This window comes from Leucopleurus acutus, assembly GCF_964270905.1.
Source record: "Leucopleurus acutus genome assembly, chromosome: 6".
NCBI lineage: Eukaryota > Metazoa > Chordata > Mammalia > Artiodactyla > Delphinidae > Leucopleurus > Leucopleurus acutus.
In genome coordinates, this window is record NC_139149.1 from 92,644,449 (window position 1) to 92,663,676 (window position 19,228).

Genomic DNA, 19,228 nt, shown 5'->3' on the forward strand with positions numbered 1-19,228 from the left:
AAAACCTGTTTCCTCATTCTTAACTTGCAGCTCTTTCCCCTTTTATCCGCGGTGAATACGTTCTAAGACCCCCAGTGGATGCCTGAAACCATGGATAGTACCAAACCCTATATCTACTAAGTCTTTTCCTATGTGTACATACTTATGATAAAGTCTAGTTTATAAATTAGGCACAGTAAGGGAATATCTGAATTGCCAGCGTCACTACTCTTGCACTGTGGAGCCATTATTAAGTAAGATAAGTGTTACTTGAACATAGAACTGCCATACCGCAACAGTTGACCTGACAATCCAGGTGGCTATTAAATGACTAATGGGTGGGCACCGCTGGACAAAGGGGTGGTTCAGCTTCTGGGTGGGACAGAGCAGGATGGTGGGAGATTTCATCACACTATTCAGAGTGGTGTACAATTTAAAACTTATGAATTGTTTATTTCTGAAATTTTCCATTTAATATTTTCAGATTATGGTTGATCACAGGTAACTGAAACCACTAGAAGCAAACCTGGGGAGAAGGGGGAACCTACTGTACTACATCTATCTCTATCCAACCTAGTCAAAGAAACTAAAACAAATGGTGGTGCCTGATTTACTCATAGATTGGGCAATATTTTAATACAGCATGACTACCTAACAAGCACCTTCAGAAAACCTTCAGGATTGCCTACCATGTGCCAGGAGCATGTGGTTCACAACATGGATTTGCCTATTAATTACATATCTTTGCTTATGAAGTTCACAAATTCCATTTTTTAAAAATATATATGTATCTATAAAATTATACTACTTATTTAACATCCTGGATCAAAAGCAAAAGAGCTGTAGCAGAAGACTGATGTTCAGAATTTCTCACTTTTCACTCTGAGGAAGGGTCTGGATATTAAGAGTCCTGTGCCCAACTGAACAGCAGTTTACCTTGTTCTTGTGACACAGACACCCTGGATCAGAGAAAAGGAGTAGGGAAATTATTTACTGCTCAAGAAGATAGATGATGTTAAGTTTGTAATTTGAAAACACTCTGCTGGACCAAATTTCCTCCAATTTTACTGTCACTACAATTATTTTCCTTACAGGTCCCTGCAATTTATGGAGTGGATACAAGAATGCTGACTAAAATAATTCGAGATAAGGTATGATAATCATATTTAGCCAAATCTATGTTTACATATATATATGTTTTATTCCCTTTGCCCAAGGAACCCATTGGTGTGTAAAAGAACAGATCTGGTCAATTTCTATCATTTGGGTCTCTGCCATCCTGTTTTACTGTTTTTGATGTAATTTTCAAGACTGAATACTTGATTGGGATGTTTGTTACTGAATGGTTTTAAGATTACTTCACTCAGCAGTAGTTTATTGAGTGCCCACTCTATGTTCACTATTCCAAGTGACAAGTTAAAGCCGTTGTAATTCAGCTCATGTGATAGGGCTAGTAAACAAGTGGAGAAGGTAACTAGGTGCATAAGAATTTTGCCTAAATTGAATACCTACCTGCTGAAAAAGGAAAACCAGGAAGTGTACAGCACTGGGGCCATTATTTGTTTAGTCCTCTTGGAGGAGTTTTTGACCTTAGTGAGTTATAGTTCATGGGTATATTAAATGAACCCTGCATGTATTACCTCAGTTATATAGTCTTTCTTGAAATTGTTCCAATGACCAAGATGAAGGTAAGTTTATCTTTTGCTTTCATATCTGCTAGATGAGATATTTGACCCTTCTTCTGAGAATATCTCAGCCCCATCTACTTCCTTCTTGTTAAAAGAGGTGGACACTTGTTTTAGAAACCTTCATATCCCAGAACAGAAAGAAACTTTATCTCATGAATGTTAACTAAATTCCCTTAATGCCACCAAAGTTTTCTCATTAAATTATATATTTTTTCTTAAAAAAGAAAAAAAAGATACAATTTCAAAGTGAAAAGGATTCTTCAAGAAAATCTGTTGTAGATTGTTGGCATATGTATAGACACAGGATCTCTGTAAACAGAAAGAACAGCTTTGAAAATAAGAACATGGCCACATACCCATGACCAGAAGAAAGACACTGAGAATTTTTGCAATCCTTCTACTCTATCTCTGATTTTATTCCCTCCTCCATGATATTCCTGAGAATAGATGTTAGTGAGATTATATGTCCCAGGTAGATTTTTGTAGCCCAATGATGTTGTGGGAGCAGTAAACAATGATGAGGATACCAGAATGGGAAGGGAATAAAATTGGGAAATTCAATTCACGCTGTAGATTTGGCAGGTTGAATAGAATATAATCAGTCCTAGTATTTGGGAAAACACTTTACAGGACCATATCATGTTCTTCATGTGATAGGTTAGTTTAAGGTGAACCCTGCTTTTATCAGAGGCAGTTAGGTTTTCAAAGTTTGGCTGAATAGATTAGCACAGACAAAATAGTGGTATTGCCTATTATATTTGATTATGAGTGATATGGGCTCATATTAAAAACATATGTTGAGGGGGAGACCTTCAAGATGGCAGAGGAGTAAGACGTGGAGATCACCTTCCTCCCCACAAATACATCAGAAATACATCTACATGTGGAACAACTCCTACAGAACACCTACTGAATGCTGGCAGAAGACCTCAGACCTCCCAAAAGGCAAGAAAGTCCCCACGTACCTGGGTAGGGCAAAAGAAAAAAGAATAAACAGAGACAAAAGAATAGGGACGGGACCTGCCCCTCTGGGAGGGAGCTGTGAAGGAGGAAAGGTTTCCATGCACTAGGAAGCCCCTTCGCTGACGGAGGCTGCAGGTGGCAGAGCGGGGAAGCTTCGGGGCCATGGAGGAGAGTGCAGCAACAGGGCTGCGGAGGGCAAAGCGGAGAGATTCCCACACAGAGGATCGGTGCCGACAAACACTCACCAGCCCGAGAAGCTTGTCCGCTCATCCACTGGGGCAGGCGGGGGCTGGGAGCTGAGACTCGGACTTCGGAGGTCAAATCCCAGGGAGAGGACTGGGGTTGGCCGCGTGAACACAGCTTGAAGGGGGCTAGTGCACCACAGCTAAGCAGGAGAGAGGCCGGGAAAAAGTCTGGACCTGCCTAAGAGGCAAGAGACCATTGTTTCGGGGTGTGCAAGGAGAGCGGATTCAGAGCACCACCTAAATCAGTTCCAGAGACAGACACGAGCCACAGTTATCAGAGCAGACACCAGAAACGGGCATGAAACGCTAAGGCTGCTGCTGCAGCCACCAAGAGGCCTGTGTGCAAGCACAGGTCACTCTCCACACCTCACCTCCCAGGAGCCTGTGCAGCCTGCCAGTGCCAGGGTGCCGTGATCCAGGGACAACTTCCCCAGGAGAACACACGGCACACCTCAGGCTGTTGCAAGGACATGTTGTCCTCTGTCGCAGCAGGCTCGCCTGACATACTATACCCCTCCCTCCCCCCGGCCTGAGTGAGCCAGAGCCTCCTAATCAGCTGCTCCTTTAACCCTGTCCTGTCTGAGCGAAGAGAAGACCCCCTCAGGCGACCTACACGCAGAGACGGGGCCAATCTAAAGCTGAACCCCAGGAGCTGTGCGAACAGAGAAAGGAAAATTCCTCCGAGCAGCCTCAGGAGCAGTGGATTAAATCTCCACAATCAACTAGATGTACCCTGCATCTCTGGAATACCTGAATAGACAATGAATCATCCCAAAATTGAGGGAGTGGACTTTGAGAGTAACTATATATATATATATATTTTTTTTTTTCCCCTTTTTCTCTTTTTGTGAGTGGCCGTGTGGTTGACAGGGTCTTAGTGCTCTGGCCGGGTGTCAGGGCTGTGCCTCTGAGTTGGGAGTGCCGAGTTCAGGACATTGGTTCACCAGAGAACTCCCAGCTCCACCTAATATCAAACGGCGAAAGCTCTCCCAGATATCTCCACCTCAACGCTAAGACCCAACTCCACTCAATGACCAGCAAGCTACAGTGCTGCACACCCTATGCCAAACGAATAACAAGACAGGAACACAACCACACCCATTAGCAGAGAGGCTGCCTAAAATCATAATAAGGTCACAGACACCCCAAAACACATTACTGGACGCGGTCCTGCCCACCAGAAAGACAGGATACAGTCTCATCCACCAGAACACAGGCACTAGTCCCCTCCACCAGGAAGCCTACACAACCCACTGAACAAACCTTAGCCACTGGGGGCAGACACCAAAAACAACAGAAACTACAAACCTGAAGCCTGCGAAAAGGAGACACCGAAAACAGTAAGTTAAGCAAAATGAGAAGACAGAGAAACAAACAGCAGATGAAGGAGCAAGATAAAAACCCACCAGACCAAACAAATGAAGAGAAAATAGGCAGTCTACCTGAAAAAGAATTCAGAGTAATGATAGTAAAGATGATCCAAAATCTTGGAAATAGAATGGAGAAAATACAAGAAACGTTTAACAAGGACATATGAGAACTAAAGAGCCAACAAACATGATGAACAACACAATAAATGAAATTAAAACTTCTCTAGAAGGAATCAATAGCAGAATAACTGAGGCAGAAGAATGGATAAGTGACCTGGAAGATAAAAGAGTGAAAATAACTACTGCAGAGAGGAATAAAGAAAAAAGAAGGAAAAGAGTTGAGGACACTCTCAGAGACCTCTGGGACAATATTAAATGCACCAACATTCTAATTATAGGGGTCCCAGAAGAAGAAGAGAAAAAGAAAGGGACTGAGAAAATATTTGAAGAGATTATAGTTCAAAACTTCCCTGATGTGGGAAAGGAAATAGTTAATCAAGTCCAGGAAACGCAGGGAGTCCGATACAGGATAATTCCAAGGAGAAACAAGCCAAGATACATATTAATCAAACTATCGAAAATTAAATACAAAGAAAAAATATTAAGATCAGCAAGCAAAAAACAACAAATAACACACAAGGTAATCACCATAAGGTTAACAGCTGATCTTTCAGCAGAAACTCTGCAAGCCAGAAGGGAGTGGCAGGACATATTTAAAGTGATGAAAGGGAAAAACCAACAACCAAGATTACTCTACCCAGCAAGGATCTCATTCAGATTCGATGCAGAAATTAAAACCTTTACAGACAAGCAAAAGCTAAGAGAATTCAGCACCACCAAACCAACTTTACAACAAATGCTAAAGGAAATTCTTTAGACAGGAAACACAAGAGAAGGAAAAGACCTACAAAAACAAACCCAAAACAATTAAGAAAATGGTAGTAGGAACATACATATCGATAATTACCTTAAATGTAAATGGATTAAATGCTCCAACCAAAAGACATAGACTGGCTGAATGGATACAAAACAACACCCACATATATGCTGTCTATAACAGACCCACTTCACACCAGGGACATAAAGAACTGAAAGTGAAGGGATGGAAAAAGATAGTCAATGGAAGTGGAAATCAAAAGAGAACTGGAGTAGCAATTCTCATATCAGACAAAATAGAGTTTAAAATAAATATTATTACAAGAGACAAAGAAGGACACTACATAATGATCAAGGGATCAACCCAAAAAGAAGATATAACAATTGTAAGTATTTATGCACCCAACATAGGAGCATGTCAATACATAAGGCAAATACTAACAGCCAAGAAAGGGGAAATCGACAGTAACACAATAGTAGTAGGGGACTTTAAGACCGCACTTTCAGGGCTTCCCTGGTGGTGCAGTGGTTGAGAGCCCGCCTGCCGATGCAGGGGACACGGGTTCGTGACCCGGTCTGGGAAGATCCCACATGCCGCAGAGCGGCTGGGCCCGTGAGCCATGGCCACTGAGCCTGCACGTCCAGAGCCTGTGCTCCGCAACGGGAGAGGCCACAACAGTGAAAGGCCAGCATACCGCAAAAAAAAACAACAAAAAGACCACATTTTCAACAATGGACAGAAGATCCAAAATTTTAAAAAAGAAGGAAACACAAACTATAAATGATACATTAAACAAGATGGACTTAATTGATATTTATAGGACATTCCATCCAAAAACAACAGAATACACTTTCTTCTCAAGTGCTCATGGAACACTCTCCAGGATAGATCATATCTTGGGTCACAAATCAAGCCTTAGTAAGTTTAAGGAAATTGAAATCATACCAAGTATCTTTTCTGACCACACCTCTATGAGACTAGATATCAATTACAGGAAAAAATCTGTAAAAAATACAAACACATGGAGGCTAAACAATACACTACTTAATAACCAAGAGATCACTGAAGAACTCAAAGAGGAAATCAAAAAATACCTAAAAATAAATGAGGATGAAAACATGATGACCCAAAACCTATGGGATGCAGCAAAAGCAGTTCTAAGAGGGAAGTTTATAGCAATAAATTCCTACCTCAAGAAGCAAGAAATATCTTAAATAAACAACCAAACCTTACATCTAAAGCAATTAGAAAAAGAACAAAAACACCACCAAAGTTAGCAGAACGAAAGAAATAAAAAAGATGATATCAGAAATAAATGAAGGAAACAACAGCAAAGATCAATAAAACTAAAGCTGGTTCTATGAGAAGACAAACAAAATTGATAAACCATTAGCCAGACTCATCAAGAAAAAAAGGGAGAAGACTCAAATCAATAGAATCAGAAATGAGAAAGGAGTAGTAACAACTGACACTGCAGAAATACAAAGGATCATGAAAGATTACTACAAACAACTATATGCCAATAAAATGGACAACATGGAAGGAATGGATGAATTCTTAGAAATGCACAACCTTGCAAGACTAAATCAGGAAGAAATAGGAAATATAAATAGGACAATCACAAGCATTGAAATTGAGACTGTGATTTAAAATCTTCCAACAAACAAAAGCCCAGGACCAGATGTCTTCACGGGCAAATTCTATCAAATATTTAGAGAAGAGCTAACACCTATCCTTCTCAAACTCTTCCAAAATATAGCATAGTGAGGAGCAGTCCCCAAATCATTCTACGAGGCCACCATCACCCTGATACCAAAACCAGATAAAGATGTCACAAAGAAAGAAAACTACAGGCCAATATCACTGATGAACATAGATGCAAAAATCTTCAACAAAATACTAGGAAACAGAATCTAACAGCACATTAAAGGGATCATACACCATGAGGAGGTGGCGTTCAGCCCAGGAATGCGAGGATTCTTCAAGATACACAAATCAATCAATGTGATACACCATATTAACAAATTGAAGGAAAAAAACCATATGATCATCTCAATAGATGCAGAAAAAGTTTTTGACAAAATTCAACACCCATTAAATGTAAAAAACCTCCAGACGATAGGCATAGGGAGAACTTACCTCAACCTAATAAAGGCCATATATGACAAACCCAAAGCCAAAATCGTTCTCAATGGTGAAAAACTGAAACCATTTCCACTACGGTCAGGAACAAGACAAGGTTGCCACTGTCACCACTCTTATTCAAAATAGCTTTGGAAATTTTAGCCACATCAATCAGAGAAGAAAAAGAAATGAAAGGAATACAAATTGGAAAAGAAGAAGTAAAGCTGTCACTGTTTGCAGATGACATGATAAAATATATAGAGAATACTAAAGATGCTACCAGAAAACTACTAGAGCTAATCAATGAATTTGTTAAAGTAGAAGGATACAAAATTAATGCACAGAAACCTCTTGCATTCCTATACACTAATGATGAATAATCTGAAAAGGAACTTAAGGAAACACTCCCATTTACCATTGCAACAAGAAGAATAAAATACCTAGGAATAAATCTACCTAAGGAGACAAAAGACCTGTATGCAGAAAACTATAAGACACTGATGAAAGAAATTAAAGATGATACAAACAGATGGAGAGATATACCCTGTTCTTGGATTGGAAGAATCAACATTGTGAAAATGACTCTACTACACAAAGCAATCAACAGATTCAATGCAATTCCTATCAAATTATCAATGGCATTTTTCACAGAATTAGAGCAAAAAATTTCACAATTTGTATGCAAACACAAAGGACCCCAAATAGCCAAAGCAATCTTCAGAAAGAAAAACGGACCTGGAGGAATCAGGCTGCCTGACTTCACACTACACTACAAAGCTACAGTAATCAAGACAGTATGGTACTGGCACAAAAACAGAAAGAGATGAATGGAACAGGATAGAAAGCCCAGAGATAAACCCATGCACATATGGTCCCCTTATTTTTGATAAAGGAGGCAAGAATATAGAATGGAGAAAAGACAGCCTTTTCAATAAGTGGTGCTGGGAAAACTGGACAGCTACATGTAAAAGAATGAAATTAGAACACTCCCTAACACCATACACAAAAATAAACTCAAAATGGATTAAAGACCTAAATGTAAGGCCAGACACTGCAAACTCTTAGAGGAAAACATAGGCAGAACACTCTATGACATAAATCACAGCAAGATCCTTTTTGACCCACCTTCTAGAGAAATGGAAATAAAAACAAAAATAAACAAATGGGACCTAATGAAATGTAAAAGCTCTTGTACAGGGCTTCCCTGGTGGCGCAGTGGTTGAGAGTCCGCCTGCCGATGCAGGGGACACGGGTTCGTGCCCCGGTCCGGGAAGATCCCACATGCTGCGGAGCGGCAGGGCCCGTGAGCCATGGCTGCTGAGCCTGCGCGTCCGGAGCCTGTGCTCTGCAAAGGGAGAGGCCACAACAGTGAGAGGCCCGCGTACCTCAAAAAAAAAAAAAAAAAAAAAAAAAGCTCTTGTACAGCCAAGGAAACCATAAAAAAGACAACCTCAGAATGAGAGAAAATATTTGCAAATGAAGCAACTGACAAAGGATTAATCTCCAAAATTTACAGGCAGCTCATGCAGCTCAATATTAAAAAAAAAAAACCCAATCCACTAATTGGCAGAAGAACTAAATAGACATTCCTCTAAAGAATATGTACAGATCACCAACAAATACATGAAAGAATGCTCAACGTCAGTAAACATTAGAGAAATGCAAATCGAAACTACAATGAGATATCACCTCACACCAGTCAGAATGCCCATCGTCAAAAAATCTACAAACAGTATATACTGGAGAGGGTGTGGAGAAAAAGGGAACCCTCTTGCACTTTTGGTGGGAATGTAAATTGATACAGCCACTCTGGAGAACAGTATGGAGGTTCCTTATAAACCTACAAATAGAACTACCATACGACCCAACAATCCCACTACTGGGCATATACCCTGAGAAAACCATAATTCAAAAAGAGTCAGGTACCACAGTATTCATTGCAGCTCTGTTTACAATAACCAGGACATGGAAACAACCTAAGTAACCATCGACAGATGAATGGTTAAAGAAGATGTGGCACAGAAATCTCTTAGATAACCTCATCCACCAGAGGGCAGACAACAGAAGGAAGAAGAACTACAATCCTGCAGCCTATGGAACCAAAACTACATTCCTAGAAAGAGAGGCAAGGTTAAAAAGCAGAGGGCTATGTACCAGGTGAAGGAACAAGATAAAACCTCAGAGAAGCAACTAAGTGAAGTGTAGATAGGAAAACTTCTAGAAAATGAATTCAGAACAGTGATAGTGAAGATGATCCAGGACCTTGGAAAAAGAATGGAAGCAAAGATGAAGAAGATGCAAGAAATGTTTAACAAAGACCTAGAAGGATTAAAGAACAAACAAACAGAGATGAACAATACAGTAACTGAAATGAAAAATACACTAGAAGGAATCAGTAGCAGAAGAACTGAAGCAGAAGAACGGATAACGGACCTTGAAAACAGACTGGTGAAATTCACTGACATGGAACAGAAAAAAGAAAAAAGAATGAAAAGAAATGAAGATAGCTTAAGAGACCTCTGGGACAACATTAAATGCAAAAACATTCACATTACAGGGGTCCCAGAAGGAGAAGAGAGAGAGAAAGGACCCGAGAAAATATTTGAAGAGATTATAGTCAGAAACTTCCCTACCATGGGAAAGGAAATAGCCACCCAAGTCCAGGAAGCCAGAGAGTCCCAGGCAGGAAAAACCCAAGGAGAAATTCACCGAGATACATAGTAATCAAATTGACAAAAATTAAAGACAAACAAAAATTATTGAAACGAGGGAGAAACGACAAAGAACATACAAGGGGACTCCCATAAGGTTAACAGCTGATTTCTCAGCAGAAACTCTGTAAGTCAGAAAGGAGTGGCATGATATATTTAAAGTGATGAAGGGAAAGAACCTACCACCAAGATTGCTCTACCCGGCAAGGATCTCATTCAGATTCGACGGAGAAATCAAAAGATTTACAGACAAGCAAAAGCTAAGAAATTCAGCACCACTAAACCAGCTCTATAAGAAATGCTAAAGGAACTTCTCTAAATGGGAAACACAAGACAAGTAAGGGACCTACAAAAACAAACCCATAACAACTAAGAAAATGGTAATAGGAACATAAATATCAATAATTACCTGAAACGTGAATGAATTAAATGATCCAACCAGAAGACACAGGTTCACTGAATGGGTACGAAAACAAGACCCATATATATGCTGTCTACAAGAGACCCACTTCAGATCTAGGGACACATACAGACTGAAAGTGAGGGGATGGAAAAGAATATTCCATGTAAGTGGAAGTCAAAAGAAAGCTGGAGTAGCAATACTCATATCAGATAAAATAGACTTTAAAATAAAGAATGTTACAAGAGACAAGGAAGGACACTATGTAATGATCAAGGTCCTTATTGTCAACTAAGCTATGACAAAGGAGGCAAGGATATACAATGGAGAAAAAACAGTCGCTTCAATAAATGGTGCTGGGCAAACTGGACAGCTATATGTAAAAGAATGAAATTAGAACACTCCCTAACACCATACACAAAAATAAACTCAAAATGGATTAGAGACCTAAATGTAACACCAGACACTATAAAACTCTTAGAGGGAAACATAGGCAGAACACTCTTTGACATAAATCACAGCAAGATCTTTTTGGATCCACCTCCTAGAGTAATGGAAAGAAAGACAAAGATAAACAAATTAAACATAAAGCTTTTGCACAGCAAAGGAAACTACAAACAAGACGAAAAGACAACCCTCAGAATGGTAGAAAATATTTGCAAAGGAATCAACGACAAAGGATTATTCTCCAAAATATATAAACAGCTCATGCAGCTCAATATTAAAAAAACAACCCAATCCAAAAATGGGCAGAAGACCTAAATAGACATTTCTCCAGAGAAGACATACAGATGGCCAAGAAGCACATGAAAACCTTCTCAACATCAGTAATTATTACAGAAATGCAAATCAAAACCACAATGAGGTATCACCTCACACCAGTTAGAATGTGCATCATCAGAAAAGCTACAAACAACAAATACTGGACAGGGTGTGGAGAAAACGAACCCTCTTGCACTGTTGGTGGGAATGTAAATTGATACGGCCACTATGGAGAACAGTATGGAGGTTCCTTGATAAACTAAAAATAGAATTACCATATGACCCAGCAATCCTACTACTGGACGTATACCCAGAGAAAACTATAATTCAGAAAGGCACATGCACCCCCATGCTCATTGCAGCACTATTTACAATAGCCAGGACATGGAAGAAACCTAAATGCCCACTGACAGACAAATGGATAAAGAAGATGTGGTACATATATAGAATTGAATATTACTCAGCCATAAAAAGGAACGAAATTGGGTCATTTGTAGAGACGTGGATGGATCTAGAGACTGTCATACAGGGGGAAGTAAGTCAGAAAGAGCAAAACAAATATTGTATGTTAACGTATATGTGTAGAACGTAGAAAAATGGTACAGATGAACCAGTTTGCAGGGCAGAAATTGAAACACAGTTGTAGAGAACAAACGTATGGACACCAAGGGAGGAATGTGGCGGCAGGGTGGTGGTGGTGTGATAAATTGGGAAATTGGGATTGACATATGTACACTAATATGTATAAAATGGATAACTAATAAGAACCTGCTGTATAAAAAAATAAATAAAATTAAATTTTTTTAATTAAAAAAAAAGATGTGGCACGTATATACAATGGAATATTACTTAGCCATAAAAAGAAATGAAATTGAGTTATTTGTAATGAGGTGGTTGGACCTGGAGTCTGTCATACATAGTAAAGTAAGTCAGAAAGAGAAAAACAAATACCGTATGCTAACACATATATATGGAATCTAAAAGGAAAAATGGTTCTAAAAAACCTAGGGGCAGGACAGGAATAAAGATGCAGACGTAGAGAATGGACCTGAGGGCACGGTGAGGGGAAAGGGTAAGCTGGGACGAAGTGAGAGAGTGGCATGGACATATATACACTCCCAAATGTAAAATAGCTAGTGGGAAGCAGCCGCATAGCTCAGGGATATCAGCTGGGTGTTTTGTGACCACCTAGAGGGGTGGGGTAGGGAGGGTGGGAGGGAGACGCAAGAGGGAGGGGATATGGGGATATATGTATATGTATAGCTGATTCACTTTGTTATGAAGCGGAAACTAACACACCGTTGTAAAGCAATTATACTCCAATAAAGATGTTAAAAACAACAACAACAACAAAACTATGTTGTGGCTTTCAGTTTTGTTAGTCTTAGGTTGAAAAGTAAGGGTGTTTGTCATTCAGCATGCTTTGAGAAAAAGGGAATGAGAACTGAAAACGGAATTTCAAAATTAGGGATCCATAACTATAGTCAAGGACTTCTGTGATTTGGATTATAAAAGTAAGTGGAGATCACTATGAAACTTAATAATCCAGTATGGAAGTGCAAGGTGATTTTTACTATTTTTCCCAGAGTGTGAGGTAGTACTCTGGTTTTAATAATCACACTGAAATAACCATTTGACCCTCTAACCATGTTGCTGGTACTCACTCACTCCCAAGTTACTTCTCCTAAGGAATGCGTTTCAAAGGGAAATAAAGGCTTTCCTCTATTTCCTTCAGTGCAACAATTTCGTTGGAGAAAAGCAAATCAATGAATTATTTTGATTTGTTCTCTCCCTCAATAAAGTCTTGATTACAAAATATACCATTTTCTAAATAGGTCAAAGTAGACTTACTAACAAATAAGTAAATCTCAAGACAGCTAAGAATAATACAACATTTGCCACGTTCAAGCTAGCAAGGTTAATTTGTGAAAACTTTACAGAGGGTTAAGGGTACTCTAAAGTTCAAGCCCTTATTAGCCTGTCTAAAGCAGCGAACCCTTTCATTGCAACTTCTCAAAGTTTGTGACTTATACAGCATTTCACAGTTTTTTGTTTGTGAATTTTACTCTCTAATAAGTTTGCATTCTTTTTCAATTTTCAGCTATTTTTAGATTTCTTTTTTTCTTCTCAATCGATTATTTTGTCGATGTCACCCACGAAATAGCTTTAGGTCATAAGTACTCTAAATACTCTGATTTGCATCTACTGGAGACCTGAATTCTGTTGCCCTTTGACTTTGCTTACCCCAGGTGACTGTCTCAGCCCTAAAAGAACTAAGGTAAAGTTTTCACAGATTAACCTTGCTAGCTGGTACCTTCTCATAGTGTTTCCCAAAATGTACCATGCACACTGCTTCACCTTTCCTAGTTGAGAACATGAAGATCTCTTGCTGATGGTTATGAGTATGTTCTAAAGACATCTAAATAGTGGAGCAGCTGTGTAAGTCCCTGTGAATTTAACCTGTCAGCACCTGCATCATTGCTCCCTGTTAACTGTCTAAATTTTTAATTTGATAGGGTACCATGCTTGGGAAGATTGAATTTGAAGGTCAGTCTGTGGACTTTGTGGATCCAAATAAGCAGAATTTGATTGCTGAGGTTTCAACCAAGGTGAGAAATTTTCCTTCATGTTTTGTAGTTTTATTTTATTCCCTTTAGACCTTCCTCTTTTGTAATATCAAAATCTTCTTTTAGGTAGAGGTCATCTTCCAGAAGCATCAGAGAGGGAGGGAGAAAAGGGTCTCATAGCAGTTAAAATTGATATATTACAAAATCAGTGCATTTAAAGTTATAACTTTTACTTACAGAGTGATCTTCATGGCCTGATTTAGAGGCTGTTTACTGTTGTTTTAATTTTTCTTCTCTCCTCTTGTGGTTCCTTAGCTCAAGACTTTAACAATGTCAAATAAAAGGGCGTTCAGTTGAATATCAGGAGTCAGTGAATGGTCTGCCAGAGAGTCAGGAACACTTTATAGAAATCAGACCCAGTACAGTAATCAGAATCTGGGGTCATTTTGTGCAGGGAAAAGTATTCCTGAGCACACTGAAGATTTAGTGTATTATAGCTCAGTTCAAAGAGTAGTATTCAGGATGATGACTGTATCACCCCAAAGTAAGATATGTTTATTGTATATTTACAGGAAGGTATAGAATACATCTTAGAAAGATGTGTTGATTTTGATTGAATATCTGTTAATGTAGTTGTGAGTCTCTTGGGCTACAGCCTCTGTCCTTGGGGACCATAGAGATTGGTGGGGTAGGCAAGCAAGTAGGCACCATGGAGAGAATACTATGATAAATGCTGTCCTTGGAATGTGCATGAGGTACCATAAAGGCATGTGTGGGGAAACATCCAATGTAATAGGTGGATCAGGGGAGGTTCTGCAGAGGAATTAGGCTTGTTCTGAGGCATAAGGAGCAATTCGGTAGATGGAGAACAAGGAGAACTTCGTTTCAGGCAGAGGAAATGGCATGTGTTGAAAGGCACAGAAGCATGAGACGATACGGTGTCTTTGAAGAGTTATGTGTAGTTTGGTGTGGCTGACCTAAGGGTTCACACATATAGGTTCTCGCATTTGGCCAAAGATGAGTGGAGATGGACGGGGCTAGAGCTAGATGGTTTAGTATCGTTGGCTAAATAAATCAGCTAACTTGGAGACTACTGGGAACCCATTTGGCATCATTTTGGAGCAAAGTAAACTGGATAAAAGAGCAGATAACTAGAAAGTTATTGCAACTAATTAGGACAACTCGTGAAAGCCTAGCCTGAGCAGTAACAGCAGGAAAAGAGACAGCAGGGTGGCTCAGACGAATAGGAGAAAGAGGTTTTAGCATATTTTCCTATGAAGTGATTTTGTTTGAGACACAGCATGATAGAGGGCTATTTTTATAGAATTTTAGAGTTTAGAACTACCTTGGGGATCTAGTCTAGATTTTCCAAATGTGAGAAGTATTGGCCTGGAGAAAGTCACCTTAAAAAAATTCTGTGGTCAAATAAGGTTGAAAAATACTGCATAATATATTCCTCTCTTGGAGATTCCTAGCAAATTCATATATCCCAGTTTCTGTGAGGTCTTGCTTACTTCTGTCATTCTGTACAGAGAGTATATGGTGTGTTTGTGTAGACACCAGGCTGCAAATTTCATCTAAAACCTTTAATAAACTTTGAAATCATTCTAAATTCAGAATGTGCTAGCTGACTCTTGAAGCTGGGACCAGTGTGGGCACCCAGCCCTCTAGGCTTTCTCTCTCTATATATTATTTCTCCTTTTATGACTTTGGGGAACTACTTCTTGGGTAAATGCCTGTGAAAATGGATCTGACTCCAAGCAGTGCTTAAAACATAGGTAATGATTATGATATGCTCTGGGATCCTTTTATGAAGTCTACCATTTAAATGCAAATGATTGCACAGTAACCTAAAGGGACCAGGGGTCTACACTAGCTTAGCAAGTCCTCTGACTCAGACTGATTTTATCCATTAGCCCCACTGCATAAGCCTAACGCACAACAGTGCTATCTCATCCAAACTTTATTGCAAGTTGAGGATCAAATGGTATTTAAAGCATGATATATCTATTACTACATCTGTTTAGTGCTGAATCAGGCAATAATATTTGGAAATTCCATTGCTACTGGTTGTTAATGAGGCCAAACATGGGAAAGATATTTGTTAATTATGGAAGCAACCAATTTCTTAGGGATAAATTGTTATTACTGTAATCAACATTTTATACAAAACAGCAAGGTACTTTGTTCTCATGAAGAAGATAGAGTTTGTGGCATTTGCTGTGCCTTTCTTACAAATTGATTGTTAACTGCCAGCCACTCCCTAGTAGTTAGCAGTCAATCTGTTACCAAGTGCAGAGCATCCTGAGATGTGTTTATGATATTGGTGTGTTGCTCATAGCTGGACCTTCTCTCTTACTCTCTGGTTTTTAAAATGGCAGGATGTCAAGGTGTATGGCAAAGGAAATCCCACGAAAGTGGTAGCTGTAGACTGTGGGATAAAAAACAATGTAATCCGCTTACTAGTAAAGGTAAGTAATTTGTTCCATCTCAAGGTTGGGGGTTTCTAATATTGATCATTAGTGTTAATCTGATTTCCTCTATCTGTTTCAGAGAAAGCTTGTGTATTCTGTCAGAATGTCAGGGGATATACTCTCTTCTTGTTGCCTTTGATCTATTAGATAACACATTTATTTCTGTTAAAATTAGAGATGTAGATTTCTGTTAAAAAAAACCCAAAAACCTCAAAGGCCACAAAAACACAGAAGGAAATGAAGACTGTTCTTTTCACTTACTGACGGACATTCTGAGACAAGACACACTCAATTTCTTGGGGTTTAGAGATAACCAAAAAGGTAGTCAGTAGGAGAACTCCCCCTTTGGGTTACATTTATTATGTACCACATGTTTGTAGGGATTATGCCCTGATATAGTACAAACTTGCACATTGCTTTATATCAACTCTTAGAGAACCAACTAAAATTAGACCTTAAAAAATACTTGAGGAGAACGTAACCATTATTACAATGTTTTCTTTTTTCTTTTTTTTTTTTTTTTGCGTTATGCGGGCCTCTCACCGTTGTGGCCTCTGCCATTGCGGAGCACAGGCTCCCGACGCGCAGGCTCAGCGGCCATGGCTCACGGGCCCAGCCGCTCCGAGGCATGTGGGATCTTCCCAGACCAGGGCACGAACCCGTGTCCCCTGCATCGGCAGGCAGACTCTCAACCACTGCGCCACCAGGGAAGCCCACAATGTTTTCTTAAACATTGTTTTGTTGAGATTTCTCCTTCTCTTTCTCTCTCTGTCTCCCTCTGTCTCTTTGTCTTTCTATTTCTCTTATACATATGTACCCCACCCCTAGATATATTTGCATAACACCAAATTAGCATGGGTAAAGGAGAATTCTTCAATTCACTTTTTTTGTTATAGAATATCACCAACATCCAGATCATGATTTTGAATGCTGGTCAATTTTATTAACAAAAATGTGCATGGACCCTTAAATAGTAGATGCTGTGGTTGGCCTAGCCATATCTCCCTCATTTTATCATCTTAAGGCATTTTGTTCATCTTCTAATTGCAAGTGTCTGCATCTTATTGCCTCAGAGCTCTCTTTGGTTGGTTGGAGGCTGCTGGCAGGCAGGAAATGACATAGAATTAATGGTCCCTGGAGCAGCCCCAATCAATGACAGAGTATAAATTCCCCAGCTCCTTTGCCACATTGCTAAGCTGTTGTTAGGTGAAATATGCTACACTGGCTCTCAGAATTCCCCAGTGGGCTGAAGCTCCTTTTCTTCATTGTGGTAACTGCCCCAAAATGCACACTTTATTAGGGTCTTTCCCCATGTTGCTTTCTATTGGTATTTCCTGGAAACCCCTCCAAAGAAACTTCTCTCAAATTCTTATATCAGGAAATGCTTCTAGCAAAATAATCAAAGACATCTTCCCATCCACTTTTGTATAGAAAAGTTCTAATTTTTCTATCAGAATATAGGTATTATAGATAATATGAAAAATCCCTAGGAAAGAAGTCACTAAAATTTGGTCAGACAAAAAATACAGAATTGAGGGCTTCCCTGGTGGTACAGTGGTTGAGAGTCTGCCTGCCGATGCAGGGGACACGGGTTCGTGCCCCAGTCCGGGAAGATCCCACATGCCGCGGAGCGGCTAGGCCCGTGAGCCATGGCCGCTGAGCCTGCGCGTCCGGAGCCTGTGCTCCGCAACAGGAGAAGCCACAACAGTGAGAGGCCCGTGTACCGCAAAAAAAAAACAAACAAAAAACAGAATTGAAAAAGGTGAGAGGTGGACCAAATTAAATTTTGGAGAAAGGAATTTATCTTCTCTTTTGCAACTCCCTCTCCCAGAGCTAGGGAAGATAAACTGTATTCCTGTGTGCCCAGTCATGAAGCCTTTAGGTCTACAACCTCCTGAAGTGTGGGGAAATGCATTATCTATTTTTTCAGAATCAAAATGTAAATAGTGTTTTTTTCCTCCACTTTCTATCCTAGGGTCCATTTACATCACACAAAATATGAGTCAACAGAGAGTTTTTTGCTCAGCATTATTTATTTGAATCGTGGACTCTGTTTCCCTTCCCTTTCGGGATTAATTAGCCAAGAGAAGGTTTACCACTTTGGCGAAGAAAAATGTTATTAAATTGACCATTCTTGTGTTTCTTTTCCAGCGAGGAGCGGAAGTGCATGTAGTGCCCTGGAATCATGATTTCACCAAGATGGAGTATGATGGGCTTTTAATTGCCGGAGGACCTGGGAACCCAGCTCTTGCACAACCACTAATTCAGAATGTCAGAAAGGTGCAGTGAACCTGGGATAGTCTGTGTCTGTGTGTGAAGTGGAGAGAGTCTGCTCTGCATGGCCGAAAAAGCTGTAATATATTTTATTCATACAAGTAATTTTTTAGTACTCCTATTTGTGACCTCTGAGGCAATGTCAGCACAGATAGTATATAGGGGGAACCAACGAGGAGAGAGTTCAACAGGAAGAAGAACAAAGAACTTTAGACAAAGTGACTGGGATTGTGTCCTTGAGTGCAGAGAGCTGGAGTCCAATCTCCAAATGTGTTGTCTGTACAACTGGAAAATGACAACTTGGGACCTATAAGACCTTCAAGGTTCCAGAGAAATATTAAATTAGATGTAGTTTAGTCTGGATGTTAAGTACATTCTATTGAACTTCAATGCTGCAAATTGTCGATCCCGTCCTTATTTATCGTCTAACTTTTTATTCAATTACTATTCTCTTTACCTTGTAAATTAAGAAAAAAAAAGAATGCTTCATTTTATTCCTTCAGAGATTGCATGTTTTGGAATCGTTCTTCTGGAGTAATAAAATTTTTCCCTGACTTAGATCTTGGAGAGCGATCGCAAGGAACCATTGTTTGGAATCAGTACAGGAAATTTAATAACAGGATTGGCGGCCGGTGCCCAAGCCTACAAAATGTCTATGGCCAACAGGTAAGGCAGTTATGCTTCTGTTTACATGTCAAACTGGCTCTGAAATACTGGTAGTAACTAAACCGAAAAGACTTAGAGAACTTACGTGCCATTTTCTTCAGAATAAATCGATAAGCACACTATTATAT

At 39.6% G+C, this 19,228-nt stretch overlaps 1 protein-coding gene across 1 annotated transcript in view; it reads left to right on the forward strand.

The window, feature by feature from the left end:
- CPS1 (carbamoyl-phosphate synthase 1) overlaps positions 1-19,228 on the forward strand; it is a 144,489-nt gene that overhangs the window by 25,408 nt on the left and 99,853 nt on the right. Inside the window, exons 5-9 of the mRNA XM_082841477.1 lie at positions 1,074-1,130; positions 13,636-13,728; positions 16,068-16,157; positions 18,312-18,440; positions 18,994-19,100. Coding sequence (XP_082697603.1) covers positions 1,074-1,130; positions 13,636-13,728; positions 16,068-16,157; positions 18,312-18,440; positions 18,994-19,100 — 476 coding nt within the window. The remainder of the gene's footprint in view (positions 1-1,073; positions 1,131-13,635; positions 13,729-16,067; positions 16,158-18,311; positions 18,441-18,993; positions 19,101-19,228) is intronic.